At 45.5% G+C, this 20,130-nt stretch overlaps 1 protein-coding gene across 1 annotated transcript; it reads left to right on the top strand.

The window, feature by feature from the left end:
• The first annotated feature begins 403 nt into the window (after positions 1-403).
• On the top strand, positions 404-5,764 carry LOC129728987 (uncharacterized). The gene is made up of 6 exons (XM_055687461.1): positions 404-484; positions 562-636; positions 707-3,131; positions 3,195-3,354; positions 3,595-5,435; positions 5,510-5,764. Exons 1-6 carry the CDS (start codon positions 482-484, stop codon positions 5,575-5,577), a joined length of 4,572 nt encoding a protein of 1,523 aa, XP_055543436.1. The 5' UTR covers positions 404-481; the 3' UTR covers positions 5,578-5,764.
• Positions 5,765-20,130: the final 14,366 nt, after the last annotated feature.

Here is a 20,130-nt window from a genome sequence, read left to right as displayed (position 1 = left end):
AAACAAAAGTTTGTCACTATAGAATATCAGCATTCAAACTGCCCAGGTGAATGACCCCTGCCGTCGCTAGTGACCAAATGCACCCACCATAACTTCTCGGTGTGACTTCTCCGTACGGTTTTACTGGTGGTGGCCCCCATCGAACGGTACAAGTCTACACCGAGCGTCCAATTTACTGTTTACTAACAGAGTTTGTTTCCAAAACAATGTCGAGCCGCACGTGATTTTTACCGATGCTGACTGCCAGTGGATGGCCCTGGTGACCTAGCACAGCGCCGAAAGCAACTGTCAGTCACCGGATCAACCGGTGGACAGTTTACAAAACATTTCTGGATCTGTAGCAAGGCTCAGATGAGCTCCTTATAAGAGCCTACATTGGGTAAACCATCAGTCAGTTAGACAGTCACATTCGAAAGCGATGTGTAGTGAGGTGTAGGTTTACTAGTAATTGAAAGTGGGAACAAGTGTCGAAATACACAGAATGGTAGGATTGTGTTTTCTTTTCGGGTGTTGAAATTTTTGGTGAAAAATTCATTGTGACTTTTTGTTTATTTTATGCAGGCGCGTCAATTCGTGCTGGTGACATGCACGGTGCTAGCAATAAGTTTCTGGATGGCGGATAATGCCATTGCACAGGTTAGCTTCAATAACTGAAACTGTTTTTCCATCAGTGATTAAAGTGTGTGCTTTTTTCTATTTCCGCTAGGGTCAAGTGTTCGGAAGATTACGCGGTAGAAATCCAACACATTTTAGGGGTTCGCCTCTCAGTAGGCTTCGTGCAGTATCACAATCACTGAGAAAGTCACCGTTTGTCCGAGCAGAGAATCCCAATGCTAGCGAAGATGATGAACAATCACACGCGGGAACGGTCAGAAAATCTCCATTTGCAAGAATGGGTTCTAGCTCTGATTCACTGGATTATGTAGTCCATCCAGCACACGTACCACAGGAAATTAAAACGCCAGAACTTCTACCGGAGCTGATTGGTTACTACAATGAAGACGGTTCGATTCATTCGTTCCATCGCGATCGCAGTCGAAGAGAGACGCAAAGCGAAGAAATATCACCAAATGAAGAGGCTCACGGAAAAGCAGCTGTCAAACATCGTTTAACTCGTCGGAACCATCGTAAACGAGACTTATCGGCCGAAATAACGGCATCGATGGAAGAAAGGCGGTTCCAAAGGCCTGCTTGGAAACGACTGGTGCTGGACAATGAAATTCCTCGTAATAGTTTGGAAAGGGTGATCGTAACCAGAGGCTGGACGGATATTGTGTATCCAAATATGAGTCCCACGTTACAGGGATTGTACAATGATGACGGTACTATCGATGAGTTGCTGCAACCAATAGACGCATATGATCGAGATGAAACTAGTGAGCGAATCGACAATCTTGAAGTGGATAAAAAATACGTTGCTTTCCGGCCGGAGCATCAGAAGCGGGATTTGGATGCTAGTGTGGAGAAAACATTAGATCAAAAAGAGGTTACCGATGCCGAAAGTGGAATTATGTTGAATGAGGAGGAAAATGTTACGCCAGTTGAAAGTGATGAAGAAGCAGATGAATTGGTGGGAGCGGGTCATATCGATGAAACAACTGATGAAATGTCTTCTGACGGTCCTTCAGTGTCGATCGAAGAAACACCGGAAGAAACGGAACAAATTGCGAGTAAGGAAAGCGTTAAACCAATGGAACATCAGGTTTTCCGCCCTGAGCATCAGAAGCGAGATTTGGATGCAAGTTTAGAAATGGAACAGAAGCAACACGAAGCTTCAACGGTTTCCGACGTGGAAAAGGAAGATGAGCATGAGAGTGAAGAGAACGTTACAGACGAAATTCAACAACAGAAAACTTTCGAATCAACGGTTTCTCACGCGGAAGAGGAAGATGTATTTGCGAGTGAGGAAAACGTTCAGCCCATAGAGCACCAGGCATTCCGACCCGAACATCATAAACGCGATTTGGAGTCAAGTGAAGAAACGGAACAAAAACAAACCGACAGACAAGCTACGGAAGACAACAGAATCGAACCTGAGCAAAGTGAAGACAGCGATTGGACTGATGCAGAGGATAACAGTAGTGATGAGCAGCCTAAGGTGATCGGGTTTTATAACAGAGATGGAACAATCGACAAACTTGCTGCAGCTTTACCGTTCCATTCGATAGTCGAGGCATGTAACGAAGAATTTTTTCCAATTCAAGAGAGCAGTGTAGAATATAAACTGAGTCTAGCTCAAGGAGCGTATAGACCAGAGCACCAGAAGCGTGACTCACCAGCAAGCGAAGAAACTGATAGTTTTTTAGTTTCCGAAGCAAACATGATTGAAAAGCATGATGACGAGGAGGACGAATACTTAGGGCCGATGCTAATGGGAGTCTACAACGACGACGGAACGATTGATAAACTCATCCCGGAGTTTCGATTTGCGCCAGAGGCTGAGGAAAGTAGTGAAGGAGTTCATTCGGTAAGTTTGGAAAGTGGTGGACGAAGAAGAATGTCATTGAGGCTTAGAACATTCCGCCCGGAGAACATCAAACGTGAAATATCCGCGGAGAAGATAGACAACAGAGAGGTAGTTCCGGTAACCGAAGATGTGGACGAAGGTGATATTGTTGCCGAAGCGGAAAAATCTGAAGATATGCACAGTGGAGAATCTTCAATTGTTCAAAGCCACATTCATGAAGATTCACCATCGCAGCATGACGACGATATTCAGATAATGGTGCACTCTCCTTTTGAAACGGAAGATATCCATCGCCCCGAATTGTTGCCAACAATAGTCGGGTATTTCAACGAAGACAGTAGTATCGATCCAATATTAGACGACACAGTTCGAGCATCTGCGAGTGGCGAAAGTGGCGACTCAGATCCGATAGTCGGCGGTAAACATAAGAAACACCGTAAAAAGCACCGAATGCAGCATATGCAACATACGCATCAACACTATCATCACTACGGAAACTATCACTATGGAAATTATTACGGTAATCGGGGTCACTACGGACATCGCGGCCATTACGGCAATCGAGGTCATTACGGTTATAGTCGTCCTCACTCGCAGTACGGGCATGGAGGTAACTACTACCGATATAAACGATCGCTTAGTGATTCAGTTCCACTGACCGCAGGTAAGATAAGTCTAGCAATAGACAGCAATCTGTGACATTCATTAGAACTCCCCCAATTAACAGGAGCCAGTTTTCAGGAACTAAATAACGATCCAAAATCAGCGCATGTGCCATCATCCGTGTCATCCACTAACACATCTCACGATCATCAACCAAATAATGCCAGGGAAAGCTCAGACTTACATTCAGAAAGTGACGGCCGTCCACGTACTGCTAGAAACAGGTATGAATCCTTTTCGTCTGAATTAGATCACAGTTCTAACGATGAACCAAACACAAGCGAAGCCTCTAGGCAGTCTAGTCCAATTGTTCAATTTTTAACAAGTGCGCTTTTCAAGCTCTGGCAAGCGTTTGCCCTGTCCACCCTTGAATCCGATCCTACTCCCGTTGATCCCGTTCCTGGCGATATCTCTAGTGTTACCCAAGACAGCAGACAGTTGAAACAGTCCCCAAATCCTTTCAGCAATGCAATACCCGACACCCCAGATCCACAGGATGTGACGCTTGTCAAATTTATTGGATCCAACGGATCGGAGATGGTTTCTCCTTACCAACTAGTAGGTCATCATCGGGCAGAACATCGCAAACCCGGCGGAATAGTGAATTACAACTTCTTCCATCTTGGCTGTGCCAATGATGCTGATATCAAGGAAAATTTCAGTCAGCTTCCACATCGAATAGAAAAGCGTAAAGGGGCCGATCCAGACTGCGTAGCTAGTAATTCTCAGGATCAAGTAACGGAAAGTCCCTGTCCAACAAAACGTCGCCAATCCAAATTGTGCCGCAACAAACACCTTTTTAAACGCAAACTAAAACAATGGAGTCTCAAGCATATGAACAACACCAACGAAGAGATGCAACAAACGGAATCGGCCGTTAACTCAGTTGCCGTCTGTTTTTCTTCTACTACAGACTCCACGTTAGGGATGGATGGGGGCGTAAATCGCTGTCGAGATGTTCGCAAATGTAACCCCTCCGACGACACTTCGTCCAAAGAGCAGTTCAGAAAACGTTTACGGAGACTTCGACTTTTCCCACAGAGAAGAGACCAGCTGATGAATTGTTTATTCAGCGGAAAAGTAACTTCTGTAAAACCAGCCATCGAAATACAGAAACGAGAAAGTGACACAGAACCTGCACCGGCGCAAACACTCGCAGCGATCGAAGACCGTAAAGTTATGCGAAATATGAAAACTCGGCGACAGGAAAGCTTGCTGCCTCGTTTTATGAAACCTCGTCGAACCACAATGGTTCCATTGACCACCAGCACCAGTACAACCACAATCTCTACCACAACAACCACGACAGAAGCCCCCACAACAACTACCACTACTACAACCAGCACAGAAAAACCACTACGTAAGCGGGTGCGGTTCCGACTGCGATCCAAGAAGAGTATACCAGACAGTGAATACACCCGTAACAACGTCGTTCCAGAAGATGAGTCACAAGAAACAGATCCAGCAAAGCGGGTTGCTCAACGTCGTGCCTGGCGCCGACAGGCTCGCATCAACAAGGCTATGCTGCGTAAGCTAATCCATTCGTTTAACTCACCGAAAGTTTCAACGGAACGAGAAGTACAATCCTCAACTAAAGCAGACAACTGGAAAGATGTGTTTGCAGTAAAACCGCAACAAACTGCTCGAAGTTCTTCCCGAAAATCCTTGGATATCCACAAGAGTCTAAAGCCTACCGTACAACCCACGCTACAACTGAATCGTGTCCAGAGTCTAATGCATCAACAATCGGCTACCCGAAAGACCAGTACAACCACAAAAAAGCACGTAACAACAATACCCTCTACAACGCCTCGAAGCAAACCGAAGACAACCCTCCCAAGAAAGGCAGATTCTATCGAGTATTCCTTCGAGGACAGTCAGGAAGTACAGCAGGAAAGAAGCCATCCCAAGCGAAGCTTGGACGGTAGCTTGGATGATCGTCGACGTCGAAGGTCCCGATCCGGTCGCCATCGTCAGCGTATTGAAAGCCACCTAGACGTCAGCTCGCCCAATCGCGGCTCATCACTAACACCAGGCATGCAGGACTTCATTGTCAAAACCGTCAAAGAGCATTGCGCAAAGAACGACAATCCAGTGCTGGGGGGAGTACCAGCACAGTTGTTGAAAAATGGTGTCCCCAAGCTGAACGAATTCGTCGAGGCAGTTCAGCAGCGCACAAAAAACGCTGCCACCAAACCAACGCCCAAGAGCGAAACCGTCGCTACCCCCAAGAGCACCTGTGTCCCGCGGGAGCGGTCGACCCGCACATCCGGAACGATAGCGGATTCGTTCGCTTCAAGTCCACGTACGCTAAGCCTTCCCCGTGTGGATAATCAACCATTTTCATGCCAAAATAACCGCGATATCATTTATTTCTAGTGCGAACACTATTCAAGTTGGACCTCTTCAAACCGTGGAGAAACATGATCACTGGTCAGAAGAGCTAACCGTAGTCAACCCAGTCATGAATGCAACCTGTGCTGACCCGTGCAGTTCGAGCATCCTTCATCATCGCCATATCCATTCTACAAAAAATCAAACGCTAGCGCTTTTGGCACACTTGTTATATTGTATGTTATCGTTAGAACTATGAATGTAAATAAATAATGTTACCTCAACATGTTACAAACCTAACTTGTCTTTGGTACTCTCTGGTTCTCCTTGTAAGTTACCATAAAATGATCGTTAAACGCCAGCTTTTCAACCGCCGAAACAAAACAAACCAGCGACCACCGTTCGACTTGGAATGGCTACGCATGAGTCCAGATGATGTGCAAAAATGGCAAGATAGAATCGTTGGGTCCATAGGAGTAGCGTTTAGAGAGTGGCGAAATCAGCTGGATCCAACAACAACCACTACAACCACAGCTCCAGTTCCCCCTCCGCCGGTTGTTGAACCAATTGCGGTAGAAACGTTGAGAAACGAAATTCTTGCTGCTCGGAATAATAATTTGAACACACCCCGGCGGAGACGTCTGAATGCTGAATCTCTCGTCGGTGCAGCCTCATCTGACTCTTCAGTTTTGGTCGCGGCTCCGGTAGCTTTCTCTGCTCCTCCCTGCACATGTGACATGTGCATACCCGTATCTAGAAATCGTCAACGCACTCGTGCTACCCGGCAACCTCGAAATCGTAATCGTCAACAGGATCGTCCTAGGGATCGGGTTCGTGGCCAACGACGGACTACTGTCTCAGGTAGTTTCGCAGATGAACTTCGTCAATACTTACAACAGATCGATGCGAAAGTTGGAGCGGCTGCGCCTTCTGACGTCGTGGTAGCTCCGACCGTCCCTCCTCCGGCACCAACATTCCGTGACACTGTACGAGCTTTTATTGATGGACACGTTCCTCCGGCTTCCGAAATAGTTAGCAGCTATCGCGAAGCACAGAACAATCGTCTGCTAACCTCAGCCAAGGTACTCCTTAGAGCTATGGAACAACTGTTCACCGTGGACGCTCCAGTGCAGAGCGCTAATCCGACTGTTGCAGATCCAGTTGTCGGATCCGGTCAACCAGATCCAATTGTTGGGGCAGGTCAAATAAATGACCTTCACATTGTTAGAGCAATGCGACGAATGCTGGATACCTACCACGACGAGCTAGTCAAAAGTACTGGTGAAACGACGAACGAGATCGTGGCTACATCTACTTCACCCTGATCGACATCGATGTGAAATTGAACAGGCTTATATTTGCTTCCTGTAGTATTTATGTTTACATTGTATTACTCATTTATAACAATACCAGTAAGGAAAAAACTGTGAATTTTTCAATATCCAATTTCATGTTACCTCCACTGGGTTCAGGTTTTCGTCTGCAGCTTTTTTGTGGTAACCGAAACTTCGTTTATAGGATGAACTGAGGATATGAAAAAGTACAATCGATAGTAGTTATAAATATTCCCAAGTTGGAATTTTCTCGTTTCTTTCTCTTCAGGGCATCTTCAGCGGTGGTCCAAATCGTTGTTTTGTTCTTTTTTTTTGGAACAAACTCTAATTCACTGCTGCACCGGTGGTGTAAATTTTGTTTTATACCAGATCTAAATTGAAAAAAAATTGAAACTGGTATATGTTTTGGTCTATTTTTGTCACTTTTTGGAACGAGAAATAGATCGTTCTAAAACCCTTCGTACGCTACCAATAGGTGGGTAAAATGTCATATTTCAATTGAATACCTCATTTTTAGCTATTTTCATATAAGCGTTTTGCGAGTGTTGGGGAACAAACAAAACAAAGATTTTTTATCACAATTCACAATTCATTTTTGTGGATTTTCCGAAGAAGAAAATGAACAGGTTTGTCGTTTTCGGCTTCAAGAAAACCAATCAGCAAAAGGGGGAATTCTGGAAGACCATGACCGTAGGTTCAACTAATTGGTTTGCAACCATCAGCCACCAGGATGACAAATATGTTGGGTATTTGTTAATTGCCTTAATTGTAGTGAGACTAAAGGAGACCTTAAGAAGCCAGAAAAATGTTCCTCGAAGACACTGAACTGAAATTTTCAAAATGCAGGCTTGTTTCAATATCCTCAAAACCCAACCCAAGTTTGAAGAACTGTGAGAATTTGAAATATTAATTAGATGAAAACGGAAGACGAACATCTACGCGATCAAATATTTTTCGCTAACCTCTGAAGCCCAACTTGTTACAGAAATTTTTCGATCATACTAATCCATCGTGAGAAATGTCACTAACGCTCGGGTCAAACCGCCAAATCCATAAAGCCTTGTGGATATAGTGTCTTGCCAAAGTAATCGTTTAATGTGCGTATAAATTATCGAATTTCCGTTTGTTAAATATTGAGTGCTTTTTATTATAACAACTCTCATAAACTGATAGCATGGGGTATTGAATTGTTGACAGTGTGACAGATGTCAGCGGTTCAAAACAACAAGATATACAACACCGGTGCGGAGAACGAAAAATTGGTCTATATTATCTGGTTCTATTCTGGTTTCGCTGGTGTAAATCTAGTATAAAGTTGTTTCAAAAATAGACCACCGCTGAAGATGCCCTTATATATTAGCAATATAAACGAAGAGTTACTGTAACTAACCGAGCGGTATCAAAATCAAAAATAGGGTCCATCTGATAGTCGATAATATTTTTTTTATTATAAGGCCTTATTCTAACCCAATGAAATTATTCGCTCCATACTATCATTAGATTGTGTGAACCCCAAACATTGGTATAACCCTTGAGACTCGAATCCGTAATTGTTAATAAGATTCCTTCCACCAGATTTTCCTCGCACATCCAAACTCAAACTAAATGCGACTTATGGCGTGCCAATGAAAAAAAGACGGTTAAACGCTAGACTTTATAAATCCTATGGTTTGGGCTTAGTTTAGTGGAAATTTGAGATAGTTCAGGCGCTTCGTGAGCTCTGAAAAGAAAGGAACGATGAAACCGGATCCTCCACTGAATCTGATGCATATGATATATTTACCGCGAGCATTCATCGGTTCTTGCTTCTGACTATGTTCCAATAAGTTGTTTGAAGCACTGTACAGATTTCTGAAATAACTATTGCTACTGGTAGGAAATCAAAATGTCGCCTATAATATTCAATTACCAAATAGATGGTCAAATCTTGAATAGAGTCAATTACACATGTCGAAAACCTTTTACTACAGCCGTGTTTTTAAAAACTCGTGTTACCTTAAGTCTCCCAGCTGGTCCCGAGATATGATGCTGGCCTAAGAAGCCAGTCGTCGTAGGTTCGAGTGTTGGCTCGAGAGAAGTCTGTTAGTGCAAGTAGGATCGTAGCGCTAGCCCCGCAATTGTCCTGTACACTAAACAGTTGGCTGCGAAGTCTGTGTATAATAAACAGAAGGTCGAGTTCCGAATCGGTCTGTAGCACCAAGGCTTTGCCTTGCTTATTGCCTTAAATCACTCACTATATTGTGTTCTTAGCCGTCTTTATTTGAATATCCACCAACTTCACTGAAAAGTGTAACAACTGAAACATGGGTTTTTCGTGAGGATCTCTTACTCGCATAAAAACATGCACAGTGAGAAATAAGAACATGTGTATGTAATCTCTTTCTTCTTTTCATGCCAGTATTTTATGTTTTACTTATAAATGCTTAGTTCTGTTCAAAATGACGCCAAAACATGAAGCAAACAAGTCACATATTCATCAGGCTGCCCCAAAAAAATCAATGTTGAAAAAGTCAAAGTGCTCAGCCCTCAATTGAAAGATGAGGTTATTTATAGCATTTTTGTAGAACATTTCGTCTTTCTAAAAAACTGTTTTCAGGTTGTCCAAACGTGATTTATTAAAAAATTACTTTTTCAAGCTACAAACCCACTCTTTTGCACTTTTTCAAATCTGTTCAATTCCTACATTTTTCCATATATTTTTTTATTTTTGTAGGATTGTTTTTAAATATTTTGCATGGTTTAGTTTAGCATCGCATTCAATTATTTGACTCATAGAGCCCATTGAACTTCACAAAAAAGTGAATTTTTCTCATAATTTTTTGATAAAACCCTTCAAAAAACATACTAAAAAATTTTTTGATCAAAAATTGAAATTTTTACTGCAATGCGGGATTCAAGACGAAAATTTACGTGAAAAAAGATCCTAGATATCTTATCTGGGGGCTGAGATATTGGCGTTTTTACATGTGATGGAAAACTATGCATTTTTACAAAAATGCCACTAAAACTCATTATCTCCATTACGCAGTGTTTTATTTTGCCGTTTGTGCGAATAATTTCCTAAATAGTGATTCAAATGTTGATTATAGCCATAGGGTACGTTCGGAGAAGTTTCAGGATATTCAAAAATGCATCTGTTCGCGCCAAAACTTCCGCCTCAGCTGGGCATTACTGTCATCCGTGAGTGACCTGCTGAGGCCCAAACGACGCCGGTTTGCGCGCGCTTATTTCAAGCTATGTTCTGGCTCGACAATGCTGCCGCCCGAGAGGCAGCCTATAAAAGCGCTCTCCACAGCAGCGCCAGTGTTAGTCATTAGTGTTCTGCTAGTTGTGAATATTGTACCGTCTTGAATAAATGTACAGTAGCATAGTAAAAATTGTGCGTTTCGTGGTGCGCGAAAGAAACCTTCTCCCTGGGCCTTAATTGCCCTCTCGTGATGCCAAAGGGCAAAATTAAACACAACGTAGGGCCGTGCGCGATTAGCATCTTTTAACCCGTAAAGACCCGGGACGGAACTTTTTTTTTGAAAATGCTCGTTCTCAGCAGAAAACTTGGACTTTTATTCAAGGGGAATAGTTGCTCTAAGTGTTGGTAAAGGTGCCACCCCTCTGGACCCCTCCCCGTTTTTGTTAGACGCAAATATGTCTGTGTTTTTTTCTAATTTTTCAAACAGATTGAGCAAACACTGGAAATTTTCATACGTATCAATTGCTCCATGAATCAAATCATGTCAGGTGGATGAAATATGGTATGAGTGAATTTTGGAGTTTTTGAATTATTTCAGTACAAAATTACAAAACTACGTATTTTTATAAAAATTCAAGCAACAAAACCGTTCTTCGAATTTTAAGCTCTACATTTTTGCGGTAAGGTCTCCTGAATCCATACGTAATGAAATATTTAGTTTAGCATGCAAACATTTTGAGAAAAACCAATTTAAATTCACCAATGTACGTATTTCCATGAAAACCTTATTTTCTCAGTCTCCCACGGTAGTTTTCAACTTAGCTCTTCAATTTTCAAGCTCCATATTTTTAGAGTTTCGTTTTCTGAATCCATAGATGCTGAAAGATTTATTCTAGCATGCACAGATTTGGAGAAAATCAAGTTTTCATAAGAACTCGTACTTTAGTGAATTCAAAATCGTTTTTCTCTAAATCTGCGCATGCTAGAATAAATCTTTCAGCATCTATGGATTCAGAAGATGTTACTCTAGAAATGAAGAGCTTGAAAATTGAAGAGCAAAGTTGAAACCAACTGTGGGAGACTGAGAAAATCAGGTTTCCATGAAAATACGTACTTTAGTGAATTTAAACTCGTTTTTATCAAAATATATGCATGCTTAAATAAATATTTCATCGCGTATTAATTCAAAAGACCTTATTTCAAAAATGTAGAGCTTAAAATTTGAAGAACGATTTTCTTATTTGATTTTATTATAAAAATTCGTAGTTTTGTGATTTTGTACTGAAATAATTTGGAAACTCCAAAATTCACTCTTACATACCATATTTCATCCACCTGACATGATTTGATACATGGAGCAATTGATACGTATGAAAATTCCCAGTGTTTGCTCAATCTGTTTGAAAAATTAGAAAAAAACACAGACATATTAGCGTCTCACAAAAACGGGGAGGGGTCAAGAGGGGTAGCACCTTTACCAAAACTTAGAGCAACTATTCCCCTTGAATAAAAGTCCAAGTTTTCCCAAATCGGCCGTTCCAGTGCTGAGAACGAGCATTTTCAAAAAACAAGTTCCGTCCCGGGTCTTTACGGGTTAAACTAGAAAGATGAGTGATCAATCCACCAATGAGTGAGATAAAAAATTTACTTTTTAATCATAATAAGATAGACGCAAGGTGTTTTCGACAAAGTTTTAGGTTAAAACAAGAAACTTTACCCAAGACATCATGTTTCTATATCTTACATATTACGAGCAACATTGAGTTTTCTATTTGAGGGCACTGAAAATCACAATTTTCGTTCTAGCTTCTTTCGCAGATTTTTCTGAATTTTTAAACCTTCTACTAAGTTATCAGCCTTCCAAAAATGCATTTGATTTTTGAACATTGTTATATTTTATCTCCCAAAGTAAAACAGTTATTTAACATATTTGCTAAAATGCATAGTTTACCATCACATGTAAAAATGCCAATATCTCAGCTCTCCGATAAGATATCAAGTATCTTTTTTCATGTAAATTTTCGCCATAAATCCGGCATTGGTGGGGAGATAGCGGGAGAAGAATGCTTATGCTACAAGTATACCAATGGAGTGTTCATGTATGAAGACAATAATAAACTAAGCTTAATTAGGCGAGATCTCACACTCGAAACACGAACCGTGTTGTTCGATTCACGTTGTTTTTTAACCATGACGTTGTTTTGGATTTACTGTCTTATGTTGACTACCTTTTTTTCCGCACCTTCCTGTATACAGGGTTGCCACATTTAAATCTGTGTTTTTCCTTGAAAAAATCTGAATATCTGTATCTGGAACAAAAATATCTGTGAAAAAATCTGTATTGTTTAAACACAAAGAACTTTGTATTTTTTAAGCTTTTATGGTACATAAACCAAATTTTTAGCTTAAAACGTGTGAGGAGTTGAAAATATGATCAATTTGCTCAATATTAAATGAAAAAAAATTTGGATTGTTTTAAAAATTAATGTCAATTTCGAAAAATCTGTAAATCTGTACTTTTCGACGAAAAGCTGTATATCTGTATATACAGATTCTGTACCGTTACTTCGGCCAAAAATCTGTAAAATACAGATTAATCTGTACATTTGGCATCCCTGCCTGTATATCTCATTGAATAATGTTGACATCGATTTTCTGGCAGCTGTTTTCGAAGTAAATAATCTCAAAGGTAAAAAAAAACTAGAGAAACATTTCAAAAGGTCCTATCTGCTTTGATCAATTTTTTAATCGATCACTTTGAATCAATCATCAACTTATTAAACACCTTATATGCCACGTTATCTGCACGAGGGATCACTCTAGCCTTCTGAACGAAAACCGCGCATTTAGCGGTGAACATAATTTCAGAAGTTCGTTTTTTCACTGAATGGTTTTATACCGCCCTAACGTTTGTTCAATTTGGCTATTCTAGACGTAAAGAGGTACATTAGTGAGTAAAATGTTGCTTAACTTTTGATAAATGTGGGACATTTCGCGGGACGTTTTTCTAAGTAGGACATTTTGTTAAGCAGCGGGACTGTCCCTCAAAATGCAAATCGTCTGGTCGTTTAACTTAACAACACGTGCCCCTGATTTTGATGATTTAGAGGAATTGGTACAGAAGGAACGCTCAAATCGGAAGGGAAGACTTGTATAAACCGGTGATCGGACACGAAAGTCTGCACACCGAAACGAACAACAATGGCCAAAGATGTGTCAACTTTGCAGCTTCCCGAGGAATGGTAGTCCGAAGCAAGGATGGAAAAACTCGTATCTCATAACAATCATTCGGGTATCATTTCTGAACGTGCTATTTATAAACTTTCAATCCTAGCAAACCATCGTTATTAAAAGTTACACATTCTCAAGCATGCAAGAGACAACTTAGAGCAAAGAAATATATGGTAGCTTTCTTTGATGATTTCGTTTCAGTATTGCCTGCTTTAGGCGGAGCGAGCAACATATAGCGAGTGTTTCACGAAAGAATCGTAATCGATTGCACTCAAGCGATCGCAATGATTCTTTCAAATGTTAATTGCTTGTAGGCGTAATTCGGCTACTCCACGTCGTGCTTTCACCGTGATATACCACGATGATTCTTGGTGATTTCAAGTATCAGATGCTTATGCACCATGCTACAATTTCCGTAAGCATTAATGATACCTATTTGCTTCGGCAAGCAAACAATTGAACGCAATCTAACGTTCATGTGGATTCATAATTTTGTATCACTGGCGATAATATCTCAGAGCTTCTCGCGATAATGTTGAATGCAAGTGAACTTGGATACCATTAATACTATCGTGTTTGAATCATTCAGTCTCATTCTATGGTATTCGGAACTCTAAGAAGCGAAAAACAATCAGCAGCGTTTCTATGAGAAACTTTTACGCGAGTGGAAATAGTTGAACGATAACTGATAAATCAAAGAACACATTTGCATGAAATATTGCTAGTGAGTGAACTTTTCCATGCTTGGTCCGAAGTACATTTTTCCCCCGCAAGGACATCCACAAAGCCACTTGGAAATAACCTGACCAACAAACAACGAACCAAATTGACCATGTGCTCATCGAAGGACGATTTTTCTCGGACATCACCAACATACGCACCTACCGAGGTGCGGACATTGACTCGAACCACTACTTAGTAGCGGTTTGTATGCGCTCAAAACTGTCGACTGTCTACCAGTCACGACAGAGCCGATCCCCGCGGCTCAACATCAAGCAGCTACGGGACCTACAAGCTGCCGAAGTCTACGCACAACAGCTTGAAGCGGCACTACCCACGGCAGAGGAGCTCGACGCAGCTTCTCTCGAGGATGGCTGGACCATGATCCGCACGGCCATTAGGGAATCCGCGACAACGACACTAGGAACAGAGGCGCCGAGTGGCAGAAACGACTGGTATGATGGGAAATGCCAGGCAGCGGTGTCAGAGAAAAACCGGACCTGGGTAAATTACCTGAGGGTAGGGACGAGAGAGAACCTGGTCAAATACAGACGGGCAAGGAACGACATGACCACGATCCTGAGACGTAAAAAGCGCCAGCAAGAGGATCGTGACCATGAAGAGCTAGAAGAGCTGTTCACTGCTAATGAGACGCGAAAGTTCTACGAAAAGGTTAACCAATCCCGTAAAGGCTATGTGCCGCGAGCCGACTTTTGCAAGGATATGGAAGGTAACTTCATCACGAACGACAGCGAGGTGGTCGACAGGTGGAAGCAGCACTTCGATGAACATCTGAATGGCGATGCAGCAAACGGAAGCGGAACTGGAACGGACCTGGAAGTGCCAGCAGTAGATGACCGGGTATTAGCCCCCGATCTCCACGAAATTCAGCGGGAGATTGGGAGGCTGAAGAACAACAAAGCCACCGGCAAAGACGGCCTGCCGGGCGAGCTCTACAAACATGGTAAAGAAACGCTTGCTAGAGCACTACACTGGGTCATTTCCAAGATCTGGGAAGAGCTGCATGCCACCACGGGTCGGCGCGTGGCGACCGCCGAGGTCACGTTATATGAGGGCGACCGCTGACAGTACCTAACAGCCCTGGACCAGCAGCGGGAGATTGCCTAGGGGTGGTGAGGGTCGGACACTGGGCCGTCGACTCCTCGTAAATGCCACAATTACCCGGAAGCATCTCTGACGGAGCGAGTAGTTCCGCTCCCATCAACCAAATGCACTCCCTCGTCCATTGGGGCCGACACCAGTAAGGTCCCAATTATGGCAACTGGCAGCGAACGAAACGGATTCGAGTCGGATACGATAAGGAACCACGACCAAGGGCTGGCACCTGCATCGAGCTCCCTTAGTAAAGTCGCGTGACAGCGGCTTGAAACGGCGAGATGGTACCCGGTGCAGGGGTCTCCGTCCCGTAAAACCTGGCAGGCCTTCCAGTACGTTCCGCGTCCATTGCCTGGTGGGAATCAGGCAGAGAAGGATCAGATGGGGGGGAACTAGTCCTAGGACAAGATGCCCCTTTCCTGACTTACGCGGGCGGGGGCGTCATAGTGCTCATAAGGTACTATGGCGACCCCCCTTACCCATGGCCTCACTGCTTCGGCATAGATTACCATGGGACCATACAAGCGACTTCTCATCTATGGACAAGGATAGCGGCTGGAAGGGGGACCCAATTAACAAAAAAATGAGCCCGAAGAACCAAAAAGAGACGGGTGCGGAGGGGTTACCAAATCCCTTCGCAAGAGGTGGCATCCAGCGGTCTCCGCAGAAGAAGGCGGAGACGGATACGGCGAAGTCTGGAGGTGGAAAAACGACGAATCCGTCGGTGTCCACACCAGACATCTCGGTGGACAGTCCCTTGCTAGTCAAGGCCGTCGAAAGCGGTATGGACACGCGGCCAAGAGTGGCGGCGCTGTCTGAACAACTCGATGCCATAATCGAGTTCTCGGCGAACAGGCGAAACATCGCTGGCGACCTGAAGCAGAGCCTCCTCCTGCTTCGGAGCACCATTGATGAAGCCAGAAAGGAGCACGAAGAACTCGTTGCTCGGGTGAAGGCGGCCGAGAAAGCGGCGAACGAGGCAGTCCCCGGGGAAAACGGCCCCCGGGAACACCAAGAAACGATTGGTCGTGCTACTACCACGGGAACACACGCCAACCGGTTCAAGGTCCACCGCGGAAAAGGCACAGGTGGGGGCTACGGGCAACCCTTGGAATACCGTAGAGGGTAGGAAGCGTCGGGAAGGTGCGACGCGACCGGATGGCGGAGCAGCCAGAGGACCAAAAAAGGTCAAAAAGGCGCGGAGTAGGGGTGATGCCCTCATACTCAAGACGGATGGGTCGAAGTACTCAGAAGTCTTGAAGAAGATGAGGGGGGAAACCCAGCTCAAGGATCTGGGGGCGGATGTGCGGAGTATCCGCCGATCTCGCACTGGCGAGATGATACTTGAGCTCCGGAAGGACGCCAAGAACAAGGGGGCTTCCTACAAAACGGTAGCCGAAAAGGTCCTAGGGAAGGAGGTGCAAGTGCGGGCACTCACCTCAGAAGTGACTCTCCAGCTTAAAAACCTGGACGAAATCACTGAGGGGTGCGACATTGCACAAGCCCTTAAAGCGAAGTGCGGGGTGGAGGTGGCTAAGGAGTCAATCCGCCTCCGCAAAGGTCCGGCGGGGACCCAGGTAGCTACCTTCCGACTACCGTCGGCGGACGCTAACCTGGCCCTGAAAGAGGGCAAGTTGAAGGTCGGCTGGTCTGTATGTCCTCTGGGCATACTACAGCAACCAGACATTTGCTTCCGGTGCTTCGAGGGTGGACATAAGTCCTGGACCTGCAAGGGGCCCGATAGGAGCCAGCTGTGCAGGCGATGTGGAGGTGCAGGCCATAAAGCAAAGGACTGTGGGGAGTCTCCCAAGTGCATGGTATGTTCCGGGAAACGGGACGCCAAGCACCTTATGGGAGGCCCCAGGTGCCCAGCCGGTAAGCCGGCTGCGAAACCACGGGCGTAAGGGTGACGCAACTGAACCTGAACCATTGCTTCGCGGCTCAGCAGCTGCTACACCAAGCAGCCACTGAGTCGTTGTCGGACATCGCCGTCATATCGGACCCCTACCGCATCCCTCCCGGAAACGGTAACTGGTTTGCGGATAAGTCCAGATTGGCGGCCATATGTACGACGAGCAAGTTCCCGGTTCAGGAGGTTGTCTCAACCTCAGAAGAAGGGTACGTAGTTGCTAAGGTGAACGGAGTGTTCTACTGCAGTTGCTATGCTCCGCCACGTTGGTCTACCGAAAGGTTCGCCCAGATGGTCGACCTCCTATCCATGGAGCTAACGAGCCTAACGCCGTTGGTGGTGGCGGGCGACTTCAACGCTTGGGCTGTTGAGTGGGGATGTTGCTTCACGAACCAGAGGGGCCAGATCCTGTTGGAGGCTTTTGCAAAGCTCAACCTAGATCTGGCCAACGTTGGGAACAAAAGTACATTTAGCAGAAATGGTGCGGAGTCGATCATCGACGTGACGTTCTCCAGCCCAGGTCTGATCAAGAACTGGAGGGTAGACGATGGCTACACTAATAGCGACCACCAGGCGGTCTGTTTTAGTGTAGACAACAACGAGAGGCGGCAAGCGACGGGTAGAGCCAACACTCCGACCGTTCGCGGGTGGAAGACATCGCACTTTGATGCCGAGGTATTCGAAGAGGCAATGAGAAGGGAGCGCGAGGGGGGCAATTGGCTCCGCCCGACTGCTGACCAACTAGTTGCTATGCTATCGCGGGCGTGCGACGCCACCATGCCTAGGACTCGCCAACCTAGGAATGGAAAGCCACCGGTTTACTGGTGGACGGACGCGATAGCCGACCTTCGCAGTGCGTGCCTCCGTGCAAGACGGAGGATGCAGCGTGCGCGAAACTAAGAAGAGAGGACAGAGCACCGCTTAGCATTCAGTTCGGCAAGATCGATGCTAAAGAGTGCGATAAAGGCCAGCAAGAGGGCCTGCTTCGATAGGCTATGTGCGAGTGCCAATACAAATCCGTGGGGTGACGCCTACAGGATCGTAATGGCCAAGACCTATCTGCCTGCTGGACACCGCGGGCAAGGTGCTTGAGAGGATCATCCTCAACAGACTGGTGAGGTACACGGAGGGTGTACACGGTCTGGCAAGTAACCAGTTCGGCTTCCGGAAGGGCAGGTCCACGCTGGACGCAATCTCTTCCGTCATCAAGACGGCGGAGGTAGCAATCCAGCGCAAGAGAAGGGGAATACGCTACTGCGCAATCGTCACGCTCGACGTGAAGAATGCGTTCAATAGTGCCAGTTGGGACTCCATAGCGCTCGCGCTCAGGTGCATCCATGTACCGGTGTCGCTGTACAAGATTCTGGAAAATTATTTCCAGAATCGAGTACTTGTTCACGACACAGAGGAGGGTCAGAAGTGCGTCCCAATTACCGCAGGAGTTTCGCAAGGTTCTATCCTGGGCCCGGTGTTGTGGAATGTCATGTATGACGGAGTGTTAAAACTCAAGTTCCCTGTAGGGGTTGTGATCGTCGGCTTTGCAGACGACATAACGCTGGAGGTTTACGGCGAGTCTATCGAGGAGGTCGAGTTGACGGCCGCGCACTGGATACGCAAGGTCGAGGACTGGATGCGCTCCAGGAAACTGGAGCTCGCGCATCATAAGACGGAGGTCACGGTTGTGAACAACGGTAAATCGGAGCAACAGGCGGTGGTCAGAGTCGGAGACTGCACCATCACCTCGAAGCGATCCCTGAAGCTCTTGGGGGTTATGGTGGACGACAAGCTCACGTTCGGGAGTCACGTCGACTATGCCTGTAAGAGGGCCTCATCGGCTATTGCAGCACTATCTCGTATGATGTCCAATAGCTCAGCGGTTTATGGCAGCAAGCGAAGACTTCTTGCCAGCGTGGTTTCGTCCATACTTAGGTATGGTGGGCCAGTGTGGTCCAGAGCGCTAGGTACTAACAGTTACCGTGGTAAACTGGAAAGTACCTACAGGCTCATGTGCCTGAGAGTTGCGAGTGCGTATCGTACGGTGTCATACGATGCAATATGTGTCTTGTCCCGCATGATGCCTATCAGCATCGCCATCAAGGAGGACAGAGAGTGTTTCGACCAACGTGACACAAGGGGCATACGAGGTACCAGAAGGTCATTCTCGATGCTCCGCTGGCAGCGGGAATGGTCCAACTCCACAAAGGGCAGATGGACGCACCGACTCATACCGGAGATATCCGGCTGGGTCGGGAGACGACATGGTGAAGTGAACTTCCACCTGACACAAATCCTGTCAGGCCATGGTTGTTTCAGGCAATATCTGCACAGGTTCGGACACGCGGTGTCCCCCATGTGTCCCGAGTGCGTGGAGGAAGAGGAGACTGCTGAGCATGTCTTCTTTGTATGCCCCCGTTTCGTAAGAGCGAGGAGCAACATGATGGCTGTGAGCGGGCCTGGCACTACTCCGGACAATCTAGTCCGGAGGATGTGCGACGACCCGGACATCTGGAACGCGGTCTGTGCGGCCGCCTCTCAGATTGTTCTGGAGCTGCAACGTGTGTGGCGGGTCAACCACCAACACGCCAGTGGTAGCTAATTACCAGTCTCCAGGTAGTTAGCTAGGAGGTTATAAGAGTAAAGAGGGTGCATCACGCACAAAAGCCACTTCCCGACGTAATACTTAACCGTCGTTCCGGGAAGACCAGGGCTGGAGACTGGAGGGGTTTTAGTGGGTCGGGACAGGGATAAGTAGGTGTCTGGGGGAGTGTAACTACCCCAGCATCTCTCCCCTAGTCTCATCCCCACACCCTGAGTTCTCTTCTCAGGTGTCTGTTTGCAGATTTCCCCGCCACCTTTGAAAAAAAAAAAAAAAAGATCTGGGAAGAGGAAAAACTGTCGGAAGAGTGGATGGAGGGAGTCGTCTGCCCCATCTATAAGAAAGGCGACAAGCTGGAGTGCTGCAATCATCGTGGCATTACGCTTGTCAACGATGCATATAAAATACTCTCCCAAGTTCTATTCCAACGTCTAACACCTTTAACAAGGAGGTTCGTGGGGCAGTACCAGGCGGGTTTCATGGGAGCCCGCGCAGCCACGGATCAAAATTTTTCAATCCGACAGATTTTGCAAAAATGTTGTGAGTACAACGTGTCCACGCATCACATTTTTA

The sequence above is a fragment of the Wyeomyia smithii genome, chromosome 3, assembly GCF_029784165.1.
Source record: "Wyeomyia smithii strain HCP4-BCI-WySm-NY-G18 chromosome 3, ASM2978416v1, whole genome shotgun sequence".
In the NCBI taxonomy this organism is placed as follows: Eukaryota; Metazoa; Arthropoda; class Insecta; order Diptera; family Culicidae; genus Wyeomyia; species Wyeomyia smithii.
This window is presented reverse-complemented; position numbering and strand designations above follow the sequence as displayed.